This window comes from Lissotriton helveticus, chromosome 7, assembly GCF_964261635.1.
Source record: "Lissotriton helveticus chromosome 7, aLisHel1.1, whole genome shotgun sequence".
NCBI lineage: Eukaryota > Metazoa > Chordata > Amphibia > Caudata > Salamandridae > Lissotriton > Lissotriton helveticus.
Window position 1 is genome coordinate 1,456,025,197 of NC_136068.1, and position 23,464 is coordinate 1,456,048,660.

At 44.0% G+C, this 23,464-nt stretch overlaps 1 protein-coding gene across 1 annotated transcript in view; it reads right to left on the bottom strand.

Annotated features, from left to right (window-relative positions):
• Nucleotides 1-19,650: 19,650 nt before the first annotated feature.
• The window catches only part of LOC144770362 (uncharacterized protein ZSWIM9-like), a 396,670-nt gene continuing 392,856 nt past the window's right edge, over nucleotides 19,651-23,464 (bottom strand). The window contains exon 9 of the mRNA XM_078654827.1: nucleotides 19,651-22,876. Coding sequence (XP_078510953.1) covers nucleotides 21,520-22,876 — 1,357 coding nt within the window. The 3' untranslated portion in view covers nucleotides 19,651-21,519. The remainder of the gene's footprint in view (nucleotides 22,877-23,464) is intronic.

The following is a 23,464-nucleotide window of genomic DNA, read 5'->3' on the forward strand; positions in this document are numbered from 1 at the left end:
GTCCCGCCTGGCGAGGACGCGGCCGATTGGTGTGGCCTCCCCTGCTTTGTTGTCCTGGAGGTGGTGCTGCGTGACACGGCCCATGTCGGTGTGGTGGAGGCCTAGCAGTCCGCAGATTGGCGGACGGGGTGCTCACCCAGTGAGCCCTGCGTGGAGCGGTGCGAACCATGGATCAGCGACGGCAGTGAGCCCCCGTAGACGCCGCCTCGTGGGGAGCGCTATGTCTCCTGCCCTGCCAACCACCGTGTGGCTGCGCGGCGCGGCTGGGGCCAGAGTGCCAAATAGTGAAGGAGTCTACAACCGACTGTCTGTGTCTGGGAAGGTCCGGGGGCCTCTTGGGCTCTGATGCAGCGGAGTAGTACCCCGGTGAGTCGGACTACTGTGGCCTCCTGCACCTGTGGAGTGCCTTTCGCTCAGTGGTGGTGTCCAATATATACAAGGTGTTCGGGGGGAGAGGGGGAGGAAATTACGGCCAGAAATGCAAGTTTTAAATAGAGCTGCGGCCTGGATAAGTAAGTTTCATCGCAGGATCTTTAGACTGGTCAGTGGGATACTTGTTGACGTTTCACCCCTAGTACTGCACTACTGTACGGTCAGTGCGGGTCTTCATCAGGACTGGGGCAATGGGAAGACAGCCTGTTGATATTTAAGGGGTTACACCATCTGGAAGTCTTCACAATGGTGATGCTTACATCCAAAAACGAAGGTCTCCATGTTTAAGACCATGTATGACTAAAGAAAAGACAAGGTGACATTACTAACCCATCTAATTTGAGTCATTTAAGAGATTTATTATAACATGCTGTGGGGAACTCACCGAGGTTAGAGTTGCTTTGCATACGATCTGGTTAAGATCCAGAGAAGATTTCTACTGTCGAGTAATTTAACAAGTTTGTTCTGAAAGTGAGAAAAGCAGTTAGCTTCCTCTGTGCTAATGCAATAATAACGATCAGTGTGGGCGAAATTGTCCCCGAATCATTCTCACCTCATTTGATCACTTCAGCTCGAGTAGAGGGCTCCGAGTTAATCAGGCCACTGCAGAGAGTTGAAATGCTGAGATACGGGTGTTTCATTAATACCCGATCGGGTCTGAACGCAAGGACGTCGTTGCACGTTCTGCACGTGCTGTTGCTAGGCAACGTAGGGACTGCCGACTGTCAGTGGTTGCTACGCAATGCTAGGGTGTTCGCGGCTGCACTCAGCTGAGGTGATGTGTGAAGGATAATTTAAATATAAAGATTTTCCTCACTGCCATCCATCATGCACGACCTCCAGACATTCAGTCAGTTTTCTGGCTTTAAAATCAACACGCAGAAATCCCAGGTACTCAACATTACCGCTAGCCAACACACGGAAGCGGCTCTCTGGCTCCGCTTCCCCTTTGACTGGGTGTCCAGGGGACTCACGTACCTGGGCCTGACCCTTTACAAGAGCCTGTTGAAAACTGCAAAGGTGAACTACTCTGCTCTACTATCCCGGATACGCGCGGACCTCCAGCGTTGGCATCACCTACCACTATCTGCGATTAAAATGAACGTCCAACCACGAGCCCTATTCTTGTTCCAAACCCTGCCGCTGGAACCCCCGCCACACGCCCTCCGACAGAAACAGAGGGCGATCGAGGGCTTTGTTTGGGGCCCGATTTTGCCACGACTATCAAAAACCCAGCTCCAACGGTCAAAGTAGTATGGGGGATTAGCCTTTCCTAACATTACTCAGTAATATCTTGCTTCCCTCATATGTTACATAGTGGAATGGAACCGTCCCATGAAGGAGAAATATTGGGTCTTCATGGACCAGACGGTTGGAGGCCATCACATCTGGTTGACCAAGGCAGCCCGCGCTTAGGGACTCTACTCCTCACCAGTCACACGACCCACGATGCTGGCTTGGGACAGAGTCTCGCGAAGGGCAAACCTGACTTCATTCTCTTCTCCCCCGACTCAGTTTTTCTCAAACCCTGCTTTCCCACCCGGAATGCCCGTCAAGGCAGCAGCACATTGGGTTGAGGGAGGTTGAAAGCGTATAGGACACTTATATGGCATTCAGGGCCTTCTCCCCTTTAAGGAATTACAGATGGATTACAATTTACCTGACACTGATATTTATTTACATTCTCAGATGATCCATTGGATCTCGGCACCTGGGACACGTCCCCTAGCTTTCCGGCCAAAGAAACCATTCGAGAAATGGATACTTACTTAAAAAAAGAAGATAAAAGCCTTATCTCCGAAATCTACTACTTCCTTAACACAGCACCTCTAAGGACCCGCACTGCCGGACAGAAGCGCTGGGAAGTAGAACTAGGGCATACGTTGCAGGACAAGGAGTGGGAAGACATTTTTTAATCGGGCACACAACACAGCGTACTCCTCAAACCACACTGAGACAGCTTTTAAAATGGCTACCTGTTGGTATTACACCCCCGAAGGCTCTTCAGGTGGCAATCCCAATGCAATGTTCTCTGCTGGAGTAGGTGCAGTAACCCTGTGACACTTATACACGTACTTTGGCACTGTCCCAAATTATCACGCTACTGGGAACAAATCCTAGATGACATTGACTTGGCCTTCAGTACTTCCATACCCCAGCTCCCTGCTTACACGCTCCTAGGCCTTCGCAATGCGCTAACCTTTCCCTTGTGCTCAACTAGGGGGCGGCAGCACTGAAAGCTGCGCATAGGGTGATATTGACAAGGTGGTAATCTGAAAAAATACCCAATCACACGCAGTGGTTACACCAACTATGGAATCTTCTAGCGATGGAGAGACTTACCATGGCTGCGGCGGGGAAGAATGAAGATTATGCCAAAACCTGGGCCCCTTTTTAGGTCGAGCCTGGTGTATGCAGCGCGAAGCGCTGTCGCCAGCGAGGCTTATTGTTGTGGACTTGCCTCGGAAGTGGGACAGGAGATGGGCACGCGCAGAGCTTTTGGCGATTTGAGCAGGTGTACGCACACGTACAGCCATGCACTGGGCACATCGCCTGTCCTGCTTCCGGGGCAAGTCAGCCTCCTGCAATAGCATTTTTCTATGCTGATGCGCGCACCACACGTCCCACTTACCGGCTCTTGTGGGGGCTTTGCGATGCTCCCTGGCTGGTCTCCTCGTGGCAGGGGGGCCTCTTTTCCGGTCACTGGCGCAGAAACACGCGGGGCCCCGTCATGCTCACAGGAGCCCCGCACCAGCATTCACAAAGACGGGGTGGGCTCCCGTCAGACTTCTCTCTGCGGGAGGGCTCCTTCACATGGGCTACAACACACGGGGTTCCCTCAGCTCACGGGAGCCCCGGACACTGCAGCGTGCTCCATGCCCCAGGCAAAGTCGGCCGCACGCATGCTCAGTGCGTAAGAAATGGGTGTGTTCTCCTGTGAATACGTGCGTTGCACACTTTCACTTTCCTTACCCCCATCGGCTTGTTTCCCTTTTGTCACTATCTTACCTTTGGTGTTTTTTACTTTCTCCCATTTCTTCCTTCCTCTGTGTCGCTCTTGATCGAAACCTGATAATGCAAAAATAAGTTATGGTCCCCACCACCTGCAAACATCGGCAAAAATTAGGTATTGGGGCTAACACCGATGAGCAAGGGTTAGTCAGGAACAACCCCAGTCACTCGTGTTCAAAACTGTGTCTGCCGACAAGTCTCTTATCTCACCCTATTTACAGTAAGCATCTCACGTCTTGCCACATCAGGAACTTGAGTAACCTCACTCAGGCACACAGTGCAGTCAGCGTTTTAGGTGTAACATTAGGTCGCCAATATGGACAGATGGGCCTGGATATTCACGCAATGACACTCTGCAAACTTATTTCCTTTACTTTAATTTCTTTCAGGGTAGTTCTGCCCATCTGTCCCAGAGTTCCTGTCAAAACAGGTATTTTCGTGTGGCAGCACTTCCTCCGAGGCTGGCAAGTTCACTGACACCACGTGCCATATACCGGAAACCTGCCCGGAAAAGTGAGCATTCACAAACTGACACACCGGAACGGAAGGAGGGAATCATCTGTCTCCGTAAACCGCTACATCGCGTGGCCTGCTCTGTGCATTTGCTCGAGCCCTAAATACTCCTTCGTCACTCATTGTCACGAGACAAAAGCATCCCAGACACGTGTATTTCCAACCACCGGGCACAATATGCCTAGGAATTGTTTCAAGGCTAATGATAAACGCCCTGCTGCCATGACAGAAGAACAGATTGGTCGCAATTAATAATGTTGCATTCGTCCATTCACAGCCGTCACCCGCGTCCTGCCCGTCAGTGACCACAGCGCGCAACGTCCGCCCTTAGCTACAATTGCAGGTTCGCATCCTGCCCACGGTGAGGACATTCTCTCTACCAGTCACCGGGTCAGACTGCAGTCTTCAACCTTCAGGTGCTGCGGCGTTAGCCTTGTTGTTTAAGCACTCTACGAGAGTGTGTGTTTTCAAGTTGTATCTCTCTTGTACTTCTCCCCCTCAGTGTTCCTCCACCCATCCCATCTATTAGTCTGCTTGCGCCAGCATATCCAAACTACCCTCTGGTGTGCTTCTGCTTGCCTGTAATCCCTCTTGCCAACCTGCCATTTTCCTTGTGGTTGCAGCCAGCCACTCCTGTCTGTTCATGTGGTTGACCCTGAACTTCCCCCACCCACTCTCGATTGTTCCTGTGGTTGCCCTTTCCACTCCCATCCACTCTCTATTGTTAGTGTAGTAGCCCTCAGCCCCCCTCGGCTATCCTAGTCTATCCTCTGTCCGTGTGCTCCACCGCCTTCCTTTACCTGTCCTTACTTCTCACCCACGTCCTTCTGTTCCGTGGAAAACAGCCTTTACAATGAAGGCTGAACGAGATGCCTTTACAACGAATGCGTTACAAAGACGTCTTTACAATGCCAGCCTTAACAACAAAAGTTTCTACCATGAGTATGCCTTTACGACGGAAGCCTTTACAACCAATTTTGTTGTTAAAGCATAAATGGTATAGACATAGTTGTAGTAAAAAAAATAAGGCAAAGTATTATACTTATGTGTATTTATATATATATATATATATATATATATACCTATATACACACACAGATATATGCGTGTGTGTGTATATATATATATATATATATATATATATATATATTTAAAATGTGTGCGTGTGTGTCTCTCTCTCGATATATATATATATATATATATATATATATATATATATATATATATATATATAGAGTTCCAGCGAATCCCAGAGGCAGTAACCGTCTCAAACAACTACGTGTCCTGGAATCCCGGTACATCATCCGTCTGGATTCAAGAAACCCTTTTGGTTTGAACGAGGATGAGGAACTTCACGTGCATATTGGCTGAGAACCTTATGTTAAGCCGGAAGATCTGCCTTAACACTGCACCTGTTCCTCAACTGTCCAATAGTCCCCTTTTATCCATTATCTGCCCGGATCCCCCTCCCCTGGCTTCTGTGTTCGCATTCTCCTTCTCACAAACCCTGCCCAGAGAGGGCCCTCTCTGGTGCAGGGCAGATAGGTTGAAGCTTCACATCCAAGCTTTAGACCAAAGACCAACGTTAACGCCAATGCCAGAACCACTTCTGGCCAACACATGGGCAATCACACACCGCCAGTAGAATATTTGACTATTCCTGACTCCCTTATAGGCACGTCTTCACTTCACATTTTTATTTTCACAATCACAACTGACTGACTGTTAGATGCTTGCCTGGCTAGGCGAACCACAGTCAGCACAGGGTTCACGTTTTATATAGTTCACGGTGCTGAAAGAGGCATTTTGGCACCTTTTTTCACCCTTAATTTTTTATAATTTTCTTTTCTATTAGAGGGACTCTTCCTAATATGGGAGCAGTCCGGTATGTAAACTGGGGAGGACCACCCGTTTACGGGGACACGTAGTTTTTCTTTAAACTTTAATTGAGCTACCGATGATCAATATATGAATGAATTGGCCACTTAGCCGAGACTCGAAACTTACTTCCTATTCCACCCTTGATCATTGAAATATTTTAGGGGGTCAACCCGAACTGGACGGACAATGTGTGATAGTAACATATGGTCTCTTTAAATGACTCTGGGAATCATAGGCCACTTTGTGGTCATTATGTTTATTTTGTATATCAATGGTATGATTTTATTTTGTCACCGTGTGCAACTAGAATTCAAATTTGACCTGCAAATAGAAAAATGTGATAATGTTTTCAATGCACGTGTAATGTGGTCATGCATTTAATTTTAAAATTTGATTTACTTTAAAATTCAGGATTCCAGCAATGCAATTTGTGTGAGACCTTATACTAATTAGTCTGTCTTCTACCCTACTTGCAGTTTCACGAATGGTAGTCATTTCAAATTTTGTGGTCCTACCTCAGTTTCCACTACTACCCTTGAGCACTTCTTCATGTATAAAATAGTGATCGTGTTTATATGTGGTTGGCTATCGAAAAAGACCGTTTGGTCGAAACGCGTCGCCAATAAACCCAATTCCAACACGGACCCTGGTGTGCGAGTCATTTGTGTGGTTCCTGGGAGAAAAAACTCGATTTGGGAGTGAGAGTATATATATATATATATATATATATATATTCTCACTCCCAAATCGGCTTTTTTCTCCCAGGAACCACACAAATGACTCGCACACCAGGGCCGATTTGGGAGTGAGAGTATATATATATATATATATATATATATATATATATATATATATACATATATATATATATATTCTCACTCCCAGAACGAGTTTTTTCTCCCAGGAACCACACAAATGACTCGCACACCAGGGTCCGTGTTGGAATTGGGTTTATTGGCGATGCGTTTTGACCAAACGGTCTTTTTTTTTATATATATATATATATATATATATATATATATATCCAACGAGTTGCCTGTCAGGTAGAAACAAGCCTCACCAGTGGATGAAATTCTGCCACTTTTATTAATGGAGGACACAGCGTAGCGAAGCCAACAACTTGCAGCAGCATGCAGTCCTGCCTGACATGTTTCGTGCATCCGCACTTCTTCAAAGGCGCTTGGACTGAACAGGAAAGGCACAATCTCTTGCTCGGTACTGTTTTAAACACTGAAGTCCCGCCCTGTATGGCGCAGCCACTCCTGTGGCCTGATGGTCTTCGTAGTACTATTGTTTCCCCAATGGGTTGCGCAGCTGAGGTTTACATCTGCGCCGTGTTATCATTCCTCCAGAAACCGGCATCCTCTGCCTTTTGCACCGCCGAATTACCGTCAATGCAGGAGGGCTGTGAACAGCCCCGGTGCTTGTTTCGCGGCTCAGGCATGCCGCAATAAATCCAACGAGTTGCCTGTCAGGTAGAAACAGCTGCGCAACCCATTGGGGAAACAATAGTACTACGAAGACCATCAGGCCACAGGAGTGGCTGCGCCATACAGGGCGGGACTTCAGTGTTTAAAACAGTACCGAGCAAGAGATTGTGCCTTTCCTGTTCAGTCCAAGCGCCTTTGAAGAAGTGCGGATGCACGAAACATGTCAGGCAGGACTGCATGCTGCTGCAAGTTGTTGGCTTCGCTACGCTGTGTCCTCCATTAATAAAAGTGGCAGAATTTCATCCACTGGTGAGGCTTGTTTCTACCTGACAGGCAACTCGTTGGATATATATATATATATATATATATATATATATATATATATACCACCATTTCCCGGCTGTTCCTGGTTTCTGAGTTGCGGCGAGCCTGTGCGGGTGCCGGACACCCTTTAAATCACAATCCAGGTCTCTCCCTTTACGAAGAAAACACACAGGCTGCTTTCTGGATGCTAAAGTGTTCTTTATTTAAGGCACAGAATCTGGTAGCTGCCTACCGACGCGTTTCGCCACTAAGGCTTGGTCACGGTAAAATCCATTTGTGCTAGGTGCTATTTACATACCAAATAGTTTGCATAGAAACAGGACTAGTACTGGTCACTTTGCTAGGAAATTGTGGCAGACATCTTAGATTGATAAAGGTTCATATATCACACATGTTGCCACGATTTAACACTATGCTGTACAATTTGAACAATTATACATGAAATATCTTGCCCCAGTGGGCTAGTGTTGATTGTTATCACGCAATGTACATTTTTGCTGTTTCATCCATAACATCTCGCCCAAGTGGGCATGAATAAATCTGCACAATGTCCGCCCAAATTGGGCATTTTTATCGTGGACAACATTCAGCAATTGTGTTAATGCTCAATTCCACAATTTCCCGGATATTTCACTGGATCCTAAATTCCTGTACAAGCAAAGAAATAGCAAGAATGTGCATGAAAATTTAAAATTCTTAATTCTCATCAATATATACAAGATTAAAAAGAAATGTATAGAGGCGATTAGACTGGGTCTTTTCTGCTGTATTAATATTATAGATGGACTGCTAATTCTTCACTACAATTCATCCCTATAGGCTGTAGTGTTTCAAAATCAATAATAAATTTAGATTCTAGAATTCTCAATTGATGGAGTCTATCTCCCCCTCTCACGGATTGATTGACTGCATCAAACACCACATATTTGAGTAAATTGTCATTCTGATCATGGTACGTCTTAAAGTGGCGAGCAACAGGATATTGTTCATTGTTGTTCCTGATTGCTCTCTTGTGCTCTAGTATCCTGATTTTTTGCTCTCTTGTGCTCTAGTATCCTGATTTTTGCCCTGTGCTTCGTGCTGCCAATGTAAAATTTTCCACAGGGACTAATTAAACAATAAACACAAAATTCAGTATTACAATCAAAGGGCCCTTTGATTGTAAACATTCTGGAGCTGTTGGGTACCTTAATTTTCATACAGTTTTTACTGCCTTTGCAGGTTTACATTTCATGCAGCACTCAAAACCCCCTAAACTGAAGTTTTTAGAATTGTTTCTGGATGTCACTGCATTTTTGCTTAAATCATCCTTCAATGATTTCCCCTTTCTAAAGGTTATCTGAGGGGTCTCTTTCACATGCTTACTCAAGAAAGCTTCCGTGGTTAAGATTGGCCAATTTGTGATCAAAATTTGGCGAACCCTATAGGCGTGCCCTGAGTAAGTAGTGATGAATCTCACCCTGTCATCTTTCTCTTCCAACAACCTCTGTTTGGGTATCAATAAATCAGTTCTCTGTATCTTATTGACTCTTTCAATAGCTTGATTGTCTTATTAGAGTACCCTCTTTCACTGAACCGATCAATCATCACTGATTTCTCCGCTTCAAATTCTGCCATATTACTGCTATTTCTTTTGGCTCTTAGTAATTCCCCGTAGGGAATACTTTGAATAAGACTGTAGGGATGGGCACTGGAAGCAAAGAGGAGACTATTGCCCGCAGTTTCTTTTCTGTGGAGTTTTGTTACTAGTTTGTTATTCTTTATTTCCACTCTCATATCTAGGAATATTACTTTTTCTTTACTGATGTGAGATGTTAATTCGATGTTCCAGACATTGTCATTAAGGGTCGAGATGTAATTTCTAGCACTTGTTTCGTCCCCTTTCCATATCATAAATATGTCGTCTATGAAGCGGGTCCAAAAGATGACTCGCTCTCCCTGGTCACCTTGGCTACAGGACACCTGCTCCTCCCACCAGCCCATGAACAAGTTCGCGTAGCTGGTGCCCATCGCCGTCCCTTGTGTCTGTCTGTAGAGTTGGTCATTGCAGTAGAAAAAATTGTTGGCGAGACAATCGTACGTCATATCAACCAACATTTCAGTATGAAGTAACGTGGTTATTGATCTGGCTCGCAAATAGTGTCTTATGGCTTGGATTCCTGAATCATGTTTAATAGATGTGTATAAACTTGTCACATCTAAGGTGATCAGTAGATAGTCAGGTTCCCAAGCTAGGTCGTTGATCAGATTCAGGAAGTGCATGGTGTCCCTCAGATAAGCTGGTAATGAAATTACAAACGGTCTCAGAAAAAAATCTATGTATTTAGATGTTGTTTCCAATTGTGACCCCATAGAGGACACAATTGGCCTGCCAGGGGGTGACAAGGGATTTTTGAGCAGTTTGGGTAGGAGATATAAAATTGGCGTCTTAGGGTACTTACATCCAAGTCTAAAATATTCCCCCTTTTCCAATATACCCCTCTCATACCAATGCAAAAGCATCTCATCATACTTCACATATGAGGCTGTTAGCTCCTCCATGGTTGCTTGTTGGTAACATTGTTTATCATCCAGCTGCCGTAAGCCTTCAGTTAAGTATTCGGTCTTCTCCCAAACCACAACATTCCCTCCCTTATCCGACTGGCGGATCAATATGGAATCATCACTTTTAAGGGAATCAAGTGCTTTAGACTGTTCGGGAGTTAGATTTTGCTTATTTATTTATTTTTATTTAGTGTATTTTATATAGCGCACGGCTACCCCAACGGGGTGTCCCGGCGCTTCTGAGAGTGTAAATAAATCTTACTCCTGAGGGATTTGGCAGAAGAGGAATGTCTTCAATGCCTTACGAAAAGGGAGCTCGTCCTGGATCATCCGGATGTCAAGGGGAAGTTTGTTCCAGAGGGATACGGCACAGGCCTGGAAGGTTCTCCCCCAGAGCGTGTTTTCTTGAATCTAGAGGTGGTGAGAAGATTTTTAGAACTAGAACGAAGAGATCTGGCATTCCTGTAGGGTCGCAGACAGGAAGACAGGTAGGCAGATCCTTTTCCCTTAATAGCCCTGTGAGCCAGTGTGAGGGCTTTGAATTCGGCCCTCTTTTGTATTGGCAGCCAATGAAGCGAGCGTCTGTAAGGGGAGATGTGCTCTCTGAGGGAGATGCCACATACCAGACGGACCGCTGCGTTTTGGACTGTCTGTAGTCGATGGTAGAGCCCTGCAGCCAACCCAACGTACAGACCATTAGCATAGTCCAGGTGAGATGTGATCAGTGCCTGGACGATGGTTCTCCTGGTGTTATTAGGGGGAAAGTTGATACATTTTTTTACCATCCTAATTTTGGAGAAACAGGCTGCCGATACTGTCTGTACTTGGCTGTGAAAGGAAAGGTTGGAGTCCCATCTGACTCCAAGATTTTTTACAGATTCCTTAGGTGCTGGGGGGGGCATAGGTCGAGTGGCCACCAGAGGTTAGGGTTTAAGGGAGACGGCTGATGGAAAAAAAAAAAGCTCGGTTTTCCCCGCGTTAAGTCGGAGGCAGTTGTTGTCCATCCAGCAGGCAATATTACGCAGACAGTCTTTTAAGGGATCAAAAGAGGATTGGGAGAGTCTGTCATAAGAGAACAGGAGTTGGATATCGTCTGCGTAAGAAGTGGCTTTAATTCCAGACTGAGCAATCATCTCAGCAAGTGGGGAAAAATAAACATAAAAAAGAAGAGGGCTTAACGAAGAGCCCTGAGGTACTCCCCACCTTAATGGCCGGCTGTTGGAGGTGTACGGAGGAGTAAAAACCGCCTGAGTCCTGTTAGACAAAAAAGAGGACAGCCACTTCAAGGCCTGGCCCTGGATGCCCTTGGCGTGGAGACGATCTAGGAGGACAGAATGAGAGACTGTGTTGAATGCTGCCGACAGGTCTAGCAGCACCAACACCGCCTTTGATCCTCCATCGAGTCTCCAGCGCACGGCATCGGCCATCTCTAGCAGGGCCGATTCCGTGCTGTGACCCTGTCTAAATCCATGTTGCGAGTCGTGGAGAGACCCGTGGGTTTCCAAAAAGTTCGCAAGTTGTTTCTGCACTAGTTTTTCTAGTACCTTGGCTGGAGCCGGCAACAAGGAGATGGGTCTATAGTTGGCCGGCTCATTAGGGTCAGCATTACTTTTTTTCAGAATGGGGACTAGTCGTGCATGCTTCCACGAGTCTGGAAAGATTCCAGTTCGGAGAGAGTCATTCCAAATGCTGTTCAGGATAGGGTTAAGCAGAGGAGCCAGAGCTTTGTATTGTTTGGCCGGCCAAGGATCGGTCGGCGATCCGGACCTACATTTAGATAGTTCTGCTAAAGAAAGATCAAGAGAGATGTCTTCAAAGTTGGTTAAGATCTGGGCAGGGTCAAGGTCGGGAGTTGTGCTCACTGTGGGACTGTGGTTGAGGTCAGAGTGAAGTTTTCTAGGAAAGGAGTCGTGGATGGTAACAATTTTATCCTCAAAGTGATCAGAATGACGATTGCAAAGGGCTTGAGACACAGGGGACTGATGTTTGAGGGCCAAAGGATCAGTAAATGATCTCACAGTGTTAAAAATCTCTCTTGTAGAGCTAAACCTTTAGAGCAATAGCGTATTTTTTGAAGATCTCTTGTAACGCTTTTTTCAAAAACATCTATCGCATCACAGTGGATTACAGGTACAAATGTTGATTTGGGTTTAAAACCGTTCGAGAAACTGGATAAATTGTATCGTAAAGAAGTAGCGAAATGGTGGGAAGCCGAATCTCTGCAGAAATATCTGGATGTAAAGCGAGTGCCGAGAGGCTTGAGAATATACACTATTCCGACATTCGAGAACCCTGACCCGGAGATGTTGGAGGAGTGGTCATGTAACTCAAAGGAATGTTCCGCTACAATGATGCGAAATCTTATTAAATTTGCAATCAAAGATAGAGCAAAGTTGTTGGAGCAGATTGATGCAACGCTAACAGAGTTGGCGACTTTAACCACGCAGGAGAAAATCCAAGAGTTTATGACTAAACTAGAAGGGCGTTTAAAGATACTTGAAGATGACATCACCGCCAAAAACCAACGAAAATTTATTAGAGATTTTAAAGATTACCAAACGGGCAGAACTCTGACATTTCACAAAAAATACGATTATCTATTCCAGAAAACAAATGTTACAGTGGAGGGTGACAGCACTGCCCCTGAAGAAAGTGATGCGTCGGATGGAAACCTATCCGATGCACCAGGCGGTGCAGTGAGAACACCAACTTGTGGAGGAGGTAGAGGACAGATCAATTTCCTCACACAATTCCAAATGCTGAATAAAGCCAAACAAAATCAGCAAGGAGGGCATGAGGATCAGGATTTTCGCAGGGGCCGAGGACGAAACTTTCGAGGCAAAGCCGGAGGATTCAGAGGAACCAGAAAGCAAGGAGAAGAAAGAAAAGACGATTCCAATACACCCGCACCCATGCTGACAAGAGCAAGAAGAGGAACAAAATGACTGATTAACCTCTCCAAACGTGAGTTAACCAATATTGAAATTGACTTATTAGCTTTAGGACTGTCCTTTTGTCCTATGCGCAAGATGGACTACGTACAAACGCGCATAGACACATTTTGTTTCATTCGTAAATTAAAACTAAAAAAATGGTTTCAGTTCCATACACCCAACAGGGAAACTGAGTCAAGAGGGGACCCTCTAAGAGCTCTGAGTTTGTCCGATATTGATAACTTACAAACTGTAACTGAGTTGGATGAGGCCATTGAACATCATGACGATCCTTTGCTCAATTTAGACAATTTGGAATTGACAGTTGACAAACCTTGCAAAATTGGTTTTAAACCCAAATCAACATTTGTACCTGTAGTCCACTGTGATGCGATAGATGTTTTTGAAAAAAGCGTTACAAGAGATCTTAAAAAAATACGCTATTGCTCTAAAGGTTTAGCTAAGCAAAATCTAACTCCCGAACAGTCAAAAGCACTCGATTCCCTTAAAAGTGATGATTCCATAGTGATCCGCCAGCCGGATAAGGGAGGGAATGTTGTGGTTTGGGAGAAGACAGAATACTTAACTGACGCTTACGGCAGCTGGATGATAAACAATGTTACCAACCAGCAACCATGGAGGAGCTAACAGCCTCATATGTGAAGTATGATGAGATGCTTTTGCATTGGTATGAGAGGGGTATATTGGAAAAGGGGGAATATTTTGGACTTAGATGTAAGTACCCTAAGACGCCAATTTTATATCTCCTACCCAAACTGCACAAAAATCCCTTGTCACCCCCTGGCAGGCCAATTGTATCCTCTATGGGGTCACAATTGGAAACAACATCTAAATACATAGATTTTTTTCTGAGACCGTTTGCAATTTCATTACCAGCTTATCTGAGGGACACCATGCACTTCCTGAATCTGATCAACGACCTAGCTTGGAAACCTGACTATCTACTGATCACCTTAGATGTGACAAGTTTATACACATCTATTAAACATGATTCAGGAATCCAAGCCATAAGACACTATTTGCGAGCCAGATCAATAACCACGTTACTTCATACTGAAATGTTGGTTGATATGACGTACTATTGTCTCACCAACAATGTTTTCTACTTCAATGACCAACTCTACAGACAGACACAAGGGACGGCGATGGGCCCCTGCTTCGCTCCCAGCTGCGCGAACTTGTTCATGGGCTGGTGGGAGGAGCAGGTGTCCAGTAGCCAAGGTGACCAGTGAGAGCGAGTCATTTTTTGGACCCGCTTCATAGACGACATATTGATGATATGGAAAGGGGACGAAACAAGTGCTAGAAATTACATCTCGACCCTTAATGACAATGTCTGGAACATCGAATTAACATCTCACATCAGTAAAGAAAAAGTAATATTCCTATATGTGACAGTGGAAATAAAGAATAACAAACTAGTAACAAAACTCCACAGAAAAGAAACTGCGGGCAATAGTCTCCTCTTTGCTTCCAGTGCCCATCCCTACAGTCTTATTCAAAGTATTCCCTACGGGGAATTACTAAGAGCCAAAAGAAATAGCAGTAATATGGCAGAATTTGAAGCAGAGAAATCAGTGATGATTGATCGGTTCAGTGAAAGAGGGTACTCTAATAAGACAATCAATCAAGCTATTGAAAGAGTCAATAAGATACAGAGAACTGATTTATTGGTACCCAAACAGAGGTTGTTGGAAGAGAAAGATGACAGGGTGAGATTCATCACTACTTACACAGGGCAAGCCTATAGGGTTCGCCAAATTTTGATCAAAAATTGGCCAATCTTAACTACGGATGCTTTCTTGAGTAAGCATGTGAAAGAGACCCCTCAGATAACCTTTAGAAAGGGGAAATCATTGAAGGATGATTTAAGCAAAAATGCAGTGACATCCAGAAACAATTCTAAAAACTTCAGTTTATGGGGTTTTGAGTGCTGCATGAAATGTAAAGCCTGCAAAGGCAGTAAAAACTGTATGAAAATTAAGGTACCCAACAGCTCCAGAATGTTAACAATCAAAGGGCCCTTTGATTGTAATACTGAATTTTGTGTTTATTGTTTAATTTGTCCCTGTGGAAAATTTTACATTGGCAGCACGAAGCACAGGGCAAAAATCAGGATACTAGAGCACAAGAGAGCAATCAGGAACAACAATTAACAATATGCTGTTGCTCGTCACTTTAAGACGTACCATGATCAGAATGACAATTTACTCAAATATGTGGTGTTGGATGCAGTCAATCAATCCGTGAGAGGGGGAGATAGACTCCATCAATTGAGAATTCTAGAATCTAAATGTAATATTGATTTTGAAACACTACAGCCTATAGGGATGAATTGTAGTGAAGAATTAGCAGTCCATCTATAATATTAATACAGCAGAAAAGACCCAGTCTAATCGCCTCTATAAATTTCTTTTTAATCTTGTATATATTGATGAGAATTAAGAATTTTAAATTTTCATGCACATTCTTGTTATTTCTTTTTGTTTGTACAGGAATTTAGGATCCAGTGAAATATCCGGGAAATTGTGGAATTGAGCATTAACACAATTGCTGAATGTTGTCCACGATAAAAATGCCCAATTTGGGCGGACATTGTGCAGATTTATTCATGCCCACTTGGGCGAGATGTTATGGATGAAACAGCAAAAATGTACATTGCGTGATAACAATCAACACTAGCCCACTGGGGCAAGATATTTCATGTATAATTGTTCAAAATGTACAGCATAGTGTTAAATCGTGGCAACATGTGTGATATATGAACCTTTATCAATCTAAGATGTCTGCCACAATTTCCTAGCAAAGTGACCAGTACTAGTCCTGTTTCTATGCAAACTATTTGGTATGTAAATAGCACCTAGCACAAATGGATTTTACCGTGACCAAGCCTTAGTGGCGAAACGCGTCGGTAGGCAGCTACCAGATTCTGTGCCTTAAATAAAGAACACTTTAGCATCCAGAAAGCAGCCTGTGTGTTTTCTTCGTAAAGGGAGAGACTTGGATTGTGATATATATATATGTGTCTGTATATATAGTGTGGCCAGGATATTTGTTCGGATTTTGAGTGGGTATGAGTCTTTGGGTGGTAAGTGTTATTTTAAGGTGGGTATGGATTTTTGGGTGGTGAGGGTGCACAGAATTGTTTTTTTTTTTAAAGCGGTCATCTTGAAATTCTTGTGTCGGCTGTGACTTGAAATTTCACACAGTGGATAAAAATGTGCACAGCCTTAGAGGGGCACCCTCACAGGTGTCTGACCCCAGGGGAGTGTTCAGGGAAATGCAGAGCATGGAAAACAAGTCCTACAGCAGAAGAAATGTCAAACTGTGCCTGACTCGAGCTACAACAGAGTTGTGCAAGCAGCCATTTTAGGTGCTGGTCACTTTTAACTCACGGGTTTCATGGTGAGAAAAGAGAAACATGCATTTGCAATGTAATAGGTCTTGCATTTACGCCAAGTTCAAGCTATTGGCATTGTAAAGGACAATGCCTTTAATTTATGTTTTAAAAAGCAAAACATAAATAAAGGCATTGTTATTTACAATGCCAATAGCTCAAACTTGTGTAAATGTGAGACCCATTGCATTGCAAATGCTTGTTTAACTATTCTCTCTGCAGAATTTCGTGAATTCACTTGCCCGCAATACCTCCGTATTCTGACATTAGTTCCGGATACCACTGCGATCACCCCATAAGACTTTGCTTCCCTCTGAACATGTGGACCCCACTGTTGCACTGAGGCCTTTGAGCAGCCACACGTGCATCTTCTTGCTTCCAAACTCACTGAGGAGAGGGGTTGGGGTGGGATGGGGTTTTTGAGGTTCTTTATTGCTTTCAAATTATTTCTCAGTTTAGATTAGTGTTCAAACATGGAATGCCTTCCACAGCCTACGGACCTTAGCCGGTCATTCCTCCAGGGAAGTGGACTCATTGCATCTCGAGTGCATTGCTCGCGGTCCATGAAATTACTTGACAGTTCATATCCCTCTCCCCCTTTGTTCAGACGCGGCCGGCCCGGATGGGTTGTAGGTGGCATGCTGTGTTTGATTTGCAAGTGTCTGCTTTGAATTTTGCCTTGCTGATATACCAGAGCCATAGCACGCCGGCCCGCTGCGTTGTAGGCGTTATGCTTTTGTTTCCCTGATGGTGCTCTGTCAATAAAAACAGAATACTAAAAACCTAGTGCCAGATTGATATCTGTGGCAGTTAGACTATTCCTTTGCAAAGGCAAGAGAGTATCCTTGCCACTAAGTTAATTGTTTGCCCGTTCGATTTATATGTGGACGGACCATTGGTATAAAGGATACTAATCAGTCACTGGCATTGTTACATCCTTCTGATGGCCCAACTGTGAAAGTGCCCACAGAGGCTTACCTCTATATCCGCCAACCTAATTTAGCGGTGCAGACATCCAGGTCAATTTTCACAGACCGTCACCACCTGGACAACCCTGGTGGTAAGAGGCAGCGAAAATGGTCTACTGCTCCCCTCACCATGGGAAATAACTCCCATGGAGAGAGGGATATTTCTTTTTCTCAAAAAGAAAATCCAGCTTTGGGATTTTGTTTTTGAAAATGAAAACAAAAAGGTTTGATTGATGGCTCACTTATGCTGATGCAGCAGTCTGTTAAACTTAAAAATAGCATTGACAGAAACAACTGTGATGGCAGCTCCTGTCAATACTTTTGAAATGACTGCCAGCTTGGTGGTCATTTCTAAATTTGGCGTGTGTAGTCTCAGCATGGCAGACGTTCAGTCCTCCGCCAAGTCGCCGCAGACTTCTTCATCCGCCAAAATGTAAATCTGTCCCTTAGAATTTTCTTTACAAACTAAACACCCGGAGTATGCCGGGGGCTTGAAGTGGCATTGATACTGCTCAGTTTCCCAAAATGCCCTGCAAAACATGAGATCGCTCATTTATTTACTTTTTGCATAGGAAATGACTGTACTCTGTTGAGATCCACAAATTGACAACTTATGAGGGCTTCCACTGACTTTGGTTTCATGCGATTCTGTAGCGGCCTCTACGCCGAGCCACACAAGTTGGGCAACGTTTCATCAACACAATTGAGTGAACACTGGGAGGTAGGAATATGTGAATTCCGGTAGTATCTATACAGAAATGCAAGGGAAATGTGTGATTTTAGGTAAAGTTTGAGGTTTGAATGCACTGTGGGTAAGACAACCTCGTGGGATCCACACAAGACACACATCCCAGTAATGTGTGGTCTATTGTTCAGAAATGTCTGGGGATAGTAGATTTGCATGAGTAGCGCCACAGCAGGACCCCAAATACCACAGCTACCCTTATTGCTCATCTCTCATTATAGCCCTTCAGGGCCTTTTGATGGTGCTGTCTTGGCCCACCCATACAAGTGGGCTACCAGTCTTATATGGAGACATGCGAGTACTCGGGCGGTAGGAAATTTGTGGCTCCCCACAGATTCCAGAACTTTGTCACAGAAACGTGAGAAAGCTTGAGGTTTGCAAGGGATTCTGGGTAAACTTGCATCGTGAGAGTCCCAAAAGTCACCCCACCCTGGATTCCCCCTGGTGCCTTATTTTAAACAAATGTACAGGTTTGCTAGTTTCCCTGGGTGCTGGCTGAGCCAGGGCCCAGAATCCACAGTTACCTACATTGCCAAAAAAAAGGGCCAGTTTCAGTGATGAAATGCGATGCATCTATGTTGTGCCTGGAGCACTTTCCGGTCTCTGGCATTAGGCCTAACCACACAAGCGAGGTAGCATTGTGCTCAGGAGACTTGGGGGAATGCTGGATGTTAGGAAATGTGTGGCTTCCAGCAGATTCCAGAAGCCTTCCTCACAGAAATGAGAGAAAAATGTGTGTTTTTAATCAAAGTTGGAGTTTAGCAAGGGATTCTGGTAAAATTACACTGTGGGAGTTATGCAAGTTTCTCATCCCTGGATTCCCCTAGGTGTATAGTTTTCAAAAAAGTGCAAGTGTGCTAGTTTTCGCCTAGGCGCCGACTGAGCTGTGGCCAAAAACACACAGCTAACCACACTACAGAAAAGGGGTCTGTTTTATCGGAAAAAGTGATGTGTCCTTACTTTTGGCCCATTTTCTGTTTCGGGCACTATGCCTACCCATTCATGTGGGAACTTGGAATAGTAGAACATTTGTTATTTCCAATTGGATTTTGCTGCATTTGTTCCTCTCAAATGTAAGCCAGTGTGTAAGAAAGAAGACATTTTTAACCACATACTACTATAGGGTACTCTCAAATTTAGAGATGTATAAATGACCACTGCTCCTAAATTCCATATCTGATACCCATTTCAGAAATACATAGGTTTCCTTGATACATATTTTTCACCATCTGAATGGGTCTATATTATCCATACACAATGAAAAACCATTGTATGATGCAGCTTGGCGGTTAGCCAGGGGTACCCCAGAATCTTGAATAATCTAAAAACTCTATATTTCCTTGCAATCAAAAGGGTCTAGTGGACATAATGGTACATTTCCTTTGCAAATTGGCAATTGTGACAAAAAGTTACAGATGAAAATGTTGTAACAAATAGCCATTTCTCCTACTCATTTTCATTATTTCTTTATTTCAACAGTTAGTTTCTTTGGGGAAACTTTGAAGCATCTACACAAATGACCCCCTGTTGAATTCAGAATTGTGTCTTATTTTCCGAAATCTATAGCTTCTTTGGATCACCCATGAGCTTCACTTTGGTTTCCACCACAAACTAGATGTAGGAATAATGGGTTACCTCTTTGAAAAATTCCAAAACAAACTGGTAAAAAAAAAGTTTTTTTGATTAAGCTCTGCATGTTCCTGAAAACTTGGAAGATGATGACTTCAACACAACAAATCTTTTGTTGATGTCAGTATTAGGAAACAAAAACAGACAGTTTTGTGGAGCACTTTTTCCCCAAAAAGCTCAAGATACAGCTACATTTTGCCTATTTTCTGGGTCCCTCGAATGAGATCCACAAACCCTGGGTACCTTTAGAATCCCCAGGATGTTGAAAAAGAAAGGATGGAATTTAGGCATGGATATATTATGTAGAGAAAAGTTATAAAGGCCTACGTGCAAACTACCTAAAACAGCCAAAAAAGGGCTCTGCACTTGGGGATGGTGGGATTGGAATAGAGGGGGGTAAAGCCTCAGGAGTTAAGGGGTTAAAGAGCCGCCTTTAGACCACACACGGGAAGAGTAAACTGCTAGACCGCCAACCAATGCGACGGAATGAATGTGCCATACACAAATGCTGCCAGGGTATAAAACATGGTGCTCCGAGTTGAGTCGATGCATAAGTACTTGCAAGCAGTATTACTGCTCAGTGAATCTGCGTGGCAATTAAGCAAAAGGTAATAGTGTCTCATACCTACAGTAAAAGTAACAATTCTAAAATTCACAAAACCCTCCTTGATCAACGTCACAACAATATATTCAGTCTTAATAAAAGTTCTTTGACAAATAAAATAGTCTTAAAGAGTTGAGATAAACAGGCAGTATCTATTGCTTTAAGCAGATGTTAATGCATTGGTAAAAACGAATGAACTAAATGAAGTAATGCCCATTTGTTCAAGAATTAACCCATTTTAATCTGAAATAGTCTTTGTCATGTTTTACAGGACCTTTGCAGTATCATCTTCATGCCTATCTTTATAAAGAACCAGGTCATGCTTTGGCTCCTGTAGTCAGCCAAATCCATGAGCTATCCCCATGAATTTCCTGGTATGCCCACGCTTAAAATACAGGGCTCATTATCAAGTAGAGCGGACTTCAAGATTAACAGCTTATCACACTGACTGCTCATGGAATTTTCTGCAACCTTCTGATGACCCGAGATGTTTTAAATGCACTTTGAGTATTCTTTCGTGTGGACTCTAGGTCTGCCATTCCAGTTAAAATGTGGCTTTTAACTTGATTGCAATTACAAAAGCGGTAAGTGTTTAAAGTATTAAATTATATAGCATTTTAAAGTATGCAATTATTACCTGTCTGATAACATTTTAATAAGGATTTAACCAAATTATGAAAGAGTGCACAAGTAAAAAAAACTGAGGGGGGTTTAACCCAGCAGAGAACCAAAAGGGGCACACAGAGTTAAAAACAAAAAAGGTACAATACTTGTAATTCCACCAGGCTACTCAGGTCCGACCCCCTTTCCTTCAAGCAAACTTAAGTAGCAAAACTCTTACCGCACATTTCTGCATATGTACCACAATTGAAAAGTGCAACAAAAAAACACCAGGACAAAGGAATGAAAAATATGTAAACAAAGATCGCAGATACAGGTTTCTGATTGTGAAGGGCACCCGGCCAAGGGCAGTTTGAGAACTCGTCCACTAAGTTCTTAGCAAGGTATCACAGAAGTTCATTGCTCATGGTGTTCCACAGATAATCTCCCTTGGAAGTAAGTTTGTCCTTCCAGTACTCTCAGTGGCTATAGAACAGCAGAAGCCTCTTCCTTTTTAACCAGAAGGTTTGCATCAACCAAAGGCTGCCCAGTCATGAACCGAGTGGCAAAGAGGTGCCGGCAGGGGAGCAGGTTGGAGGTGTAAATGGTGCAGCTGCACGAGATGAGTTTGGGGTCCATAACAAAGGTTGACACCCCGTCATTGAGAACAAAGTTCATCATATTTTCACTAATGTCGTAAGTTCTGAGGTTGGCCAACGCCAACTCCTCTTCAATCAGGTGGGATTGCTCAGGCTGACAAACCTCCCGGTAACGCGCGGCCACTAGCGTATCATTGAAGAAGCCCACCTCCACCTTGGAAGCATGCATTTGCAGTAAGTCTTCAAGACACTGAGCCAAAGTGGGGAAAGGGCGTATTGCCCAGCTGAGTCTTTGCCGGTGCTGTTTAATAGCACTGTAGGTGTTAATGCCTTTGTTTGTACTATTAATAGAGAACTCAGCCCACAGCACTGAGCGAGGGTGCCAGTGCTCCAAGAAGTAGTTCATAAAGTGTTCGGAGACAACCTCTTTTAGCCTCTTCACTGCTCTATGATAACAATCCACTGACATGGATTGGACTACCTCACAGAGCAGAGGCTGAACTCGTTCATCACATAAAGTCCCTAACTCACGAGCTTTTTTAGTTAAGGTCTCCAGGACCTGATGGCGGCAGATCCATACTCTGGACTGAGGTAGCACCTGCTGGATGGCGCTCAGCTCATCGACTTCTACTCCAACAATTATGTGCTGCACTTTATGTTTTAACTCTGGTGTTACTTGCAACAGAGATGCTATGGTTCCATGGAGAATGCCAGGTGTCACCCTCCGTGCCAGGCAGTGAGCGCATTCCCTTGCCAGCCCATCTCCATCCAAGCAGAGAACTGTATAGAGCTCAAACTCCTCATTGAAGTCCAAAATCCGGTCAAAGAACAAAGCACTTGGTAAACGCTGACAAAAGCGCAACATCTCACTGGTTTGAAAGTAGACCATCTTGACTGTAGTAGTGTCCTCCATAAACACCAGCTTCACTTTAGTTAAGGGATCTTCAGCAAAGAGCATTTGCAATGCACTGAGGATTTCCAGGATGTCAGTTTCCTGCGCAGAACAGGTAGATAGCAGACGTTTAACATCTCGAAGTTCCAAGAACTGCCTGGAGATTATGTTAGTGACGTGCACAGGCAAACATTGACTGGAGAGCAAGAAGCCCTTCTTGTAGGTGTTGAACTTGATGGGGCAGAGGACATGGCTATGAGTTAACTGGCACTCAGTGACCACAAGACAGTCTTTGTTCTGGCTGATGTTCAGGACGATCTTGGCACTGCAGTTCTTATTTCCACTCAACGCACTGCAAAAGAAACAGGACATACAACTTGAGAAACGCCATGCACAGTCGCAAATAATCGAAACTGACAATCACTGAAAATAGAATCACACAGAAAAGTACAGCGTAGACAAGAGAAACAGAAAACTTTGCTGCCGGAATTGTGCCAAGCATGTATCATTTTCTTTTATTTTACAGTTGATAAATCACCGCCTAACATAGAGACAGTTGGGCACTCTAAAGGTAGAGAATACACACATAAAAATAAAAAAAAATGAACAAGTTAATCAATGTATGTGAAAACCACCTATCAAAAGGTTTGAGTATGGACATGTAAATTAGGGAAAAAAGACAAATTACAAAGTCAAACAATGAAAATAAATATTTAGAGAGGAGGAACATAAAAAGAGAAGCACTATCAACATAGTTCAAGATACACCCTTCTAAATAGAGACCAGAGTTGCATCGCTCTGTGAAATGACATTGTGATGGCAGGCAGGACAGAGTTCTATGTGACAGGGGAGGAGACGTAGAAAGCCCAGGCAGTGGTTTGGCATTTCAGCACTTGAAAAATTCACACATTTAAATTAAAACACGCCTCACACTAAGGAG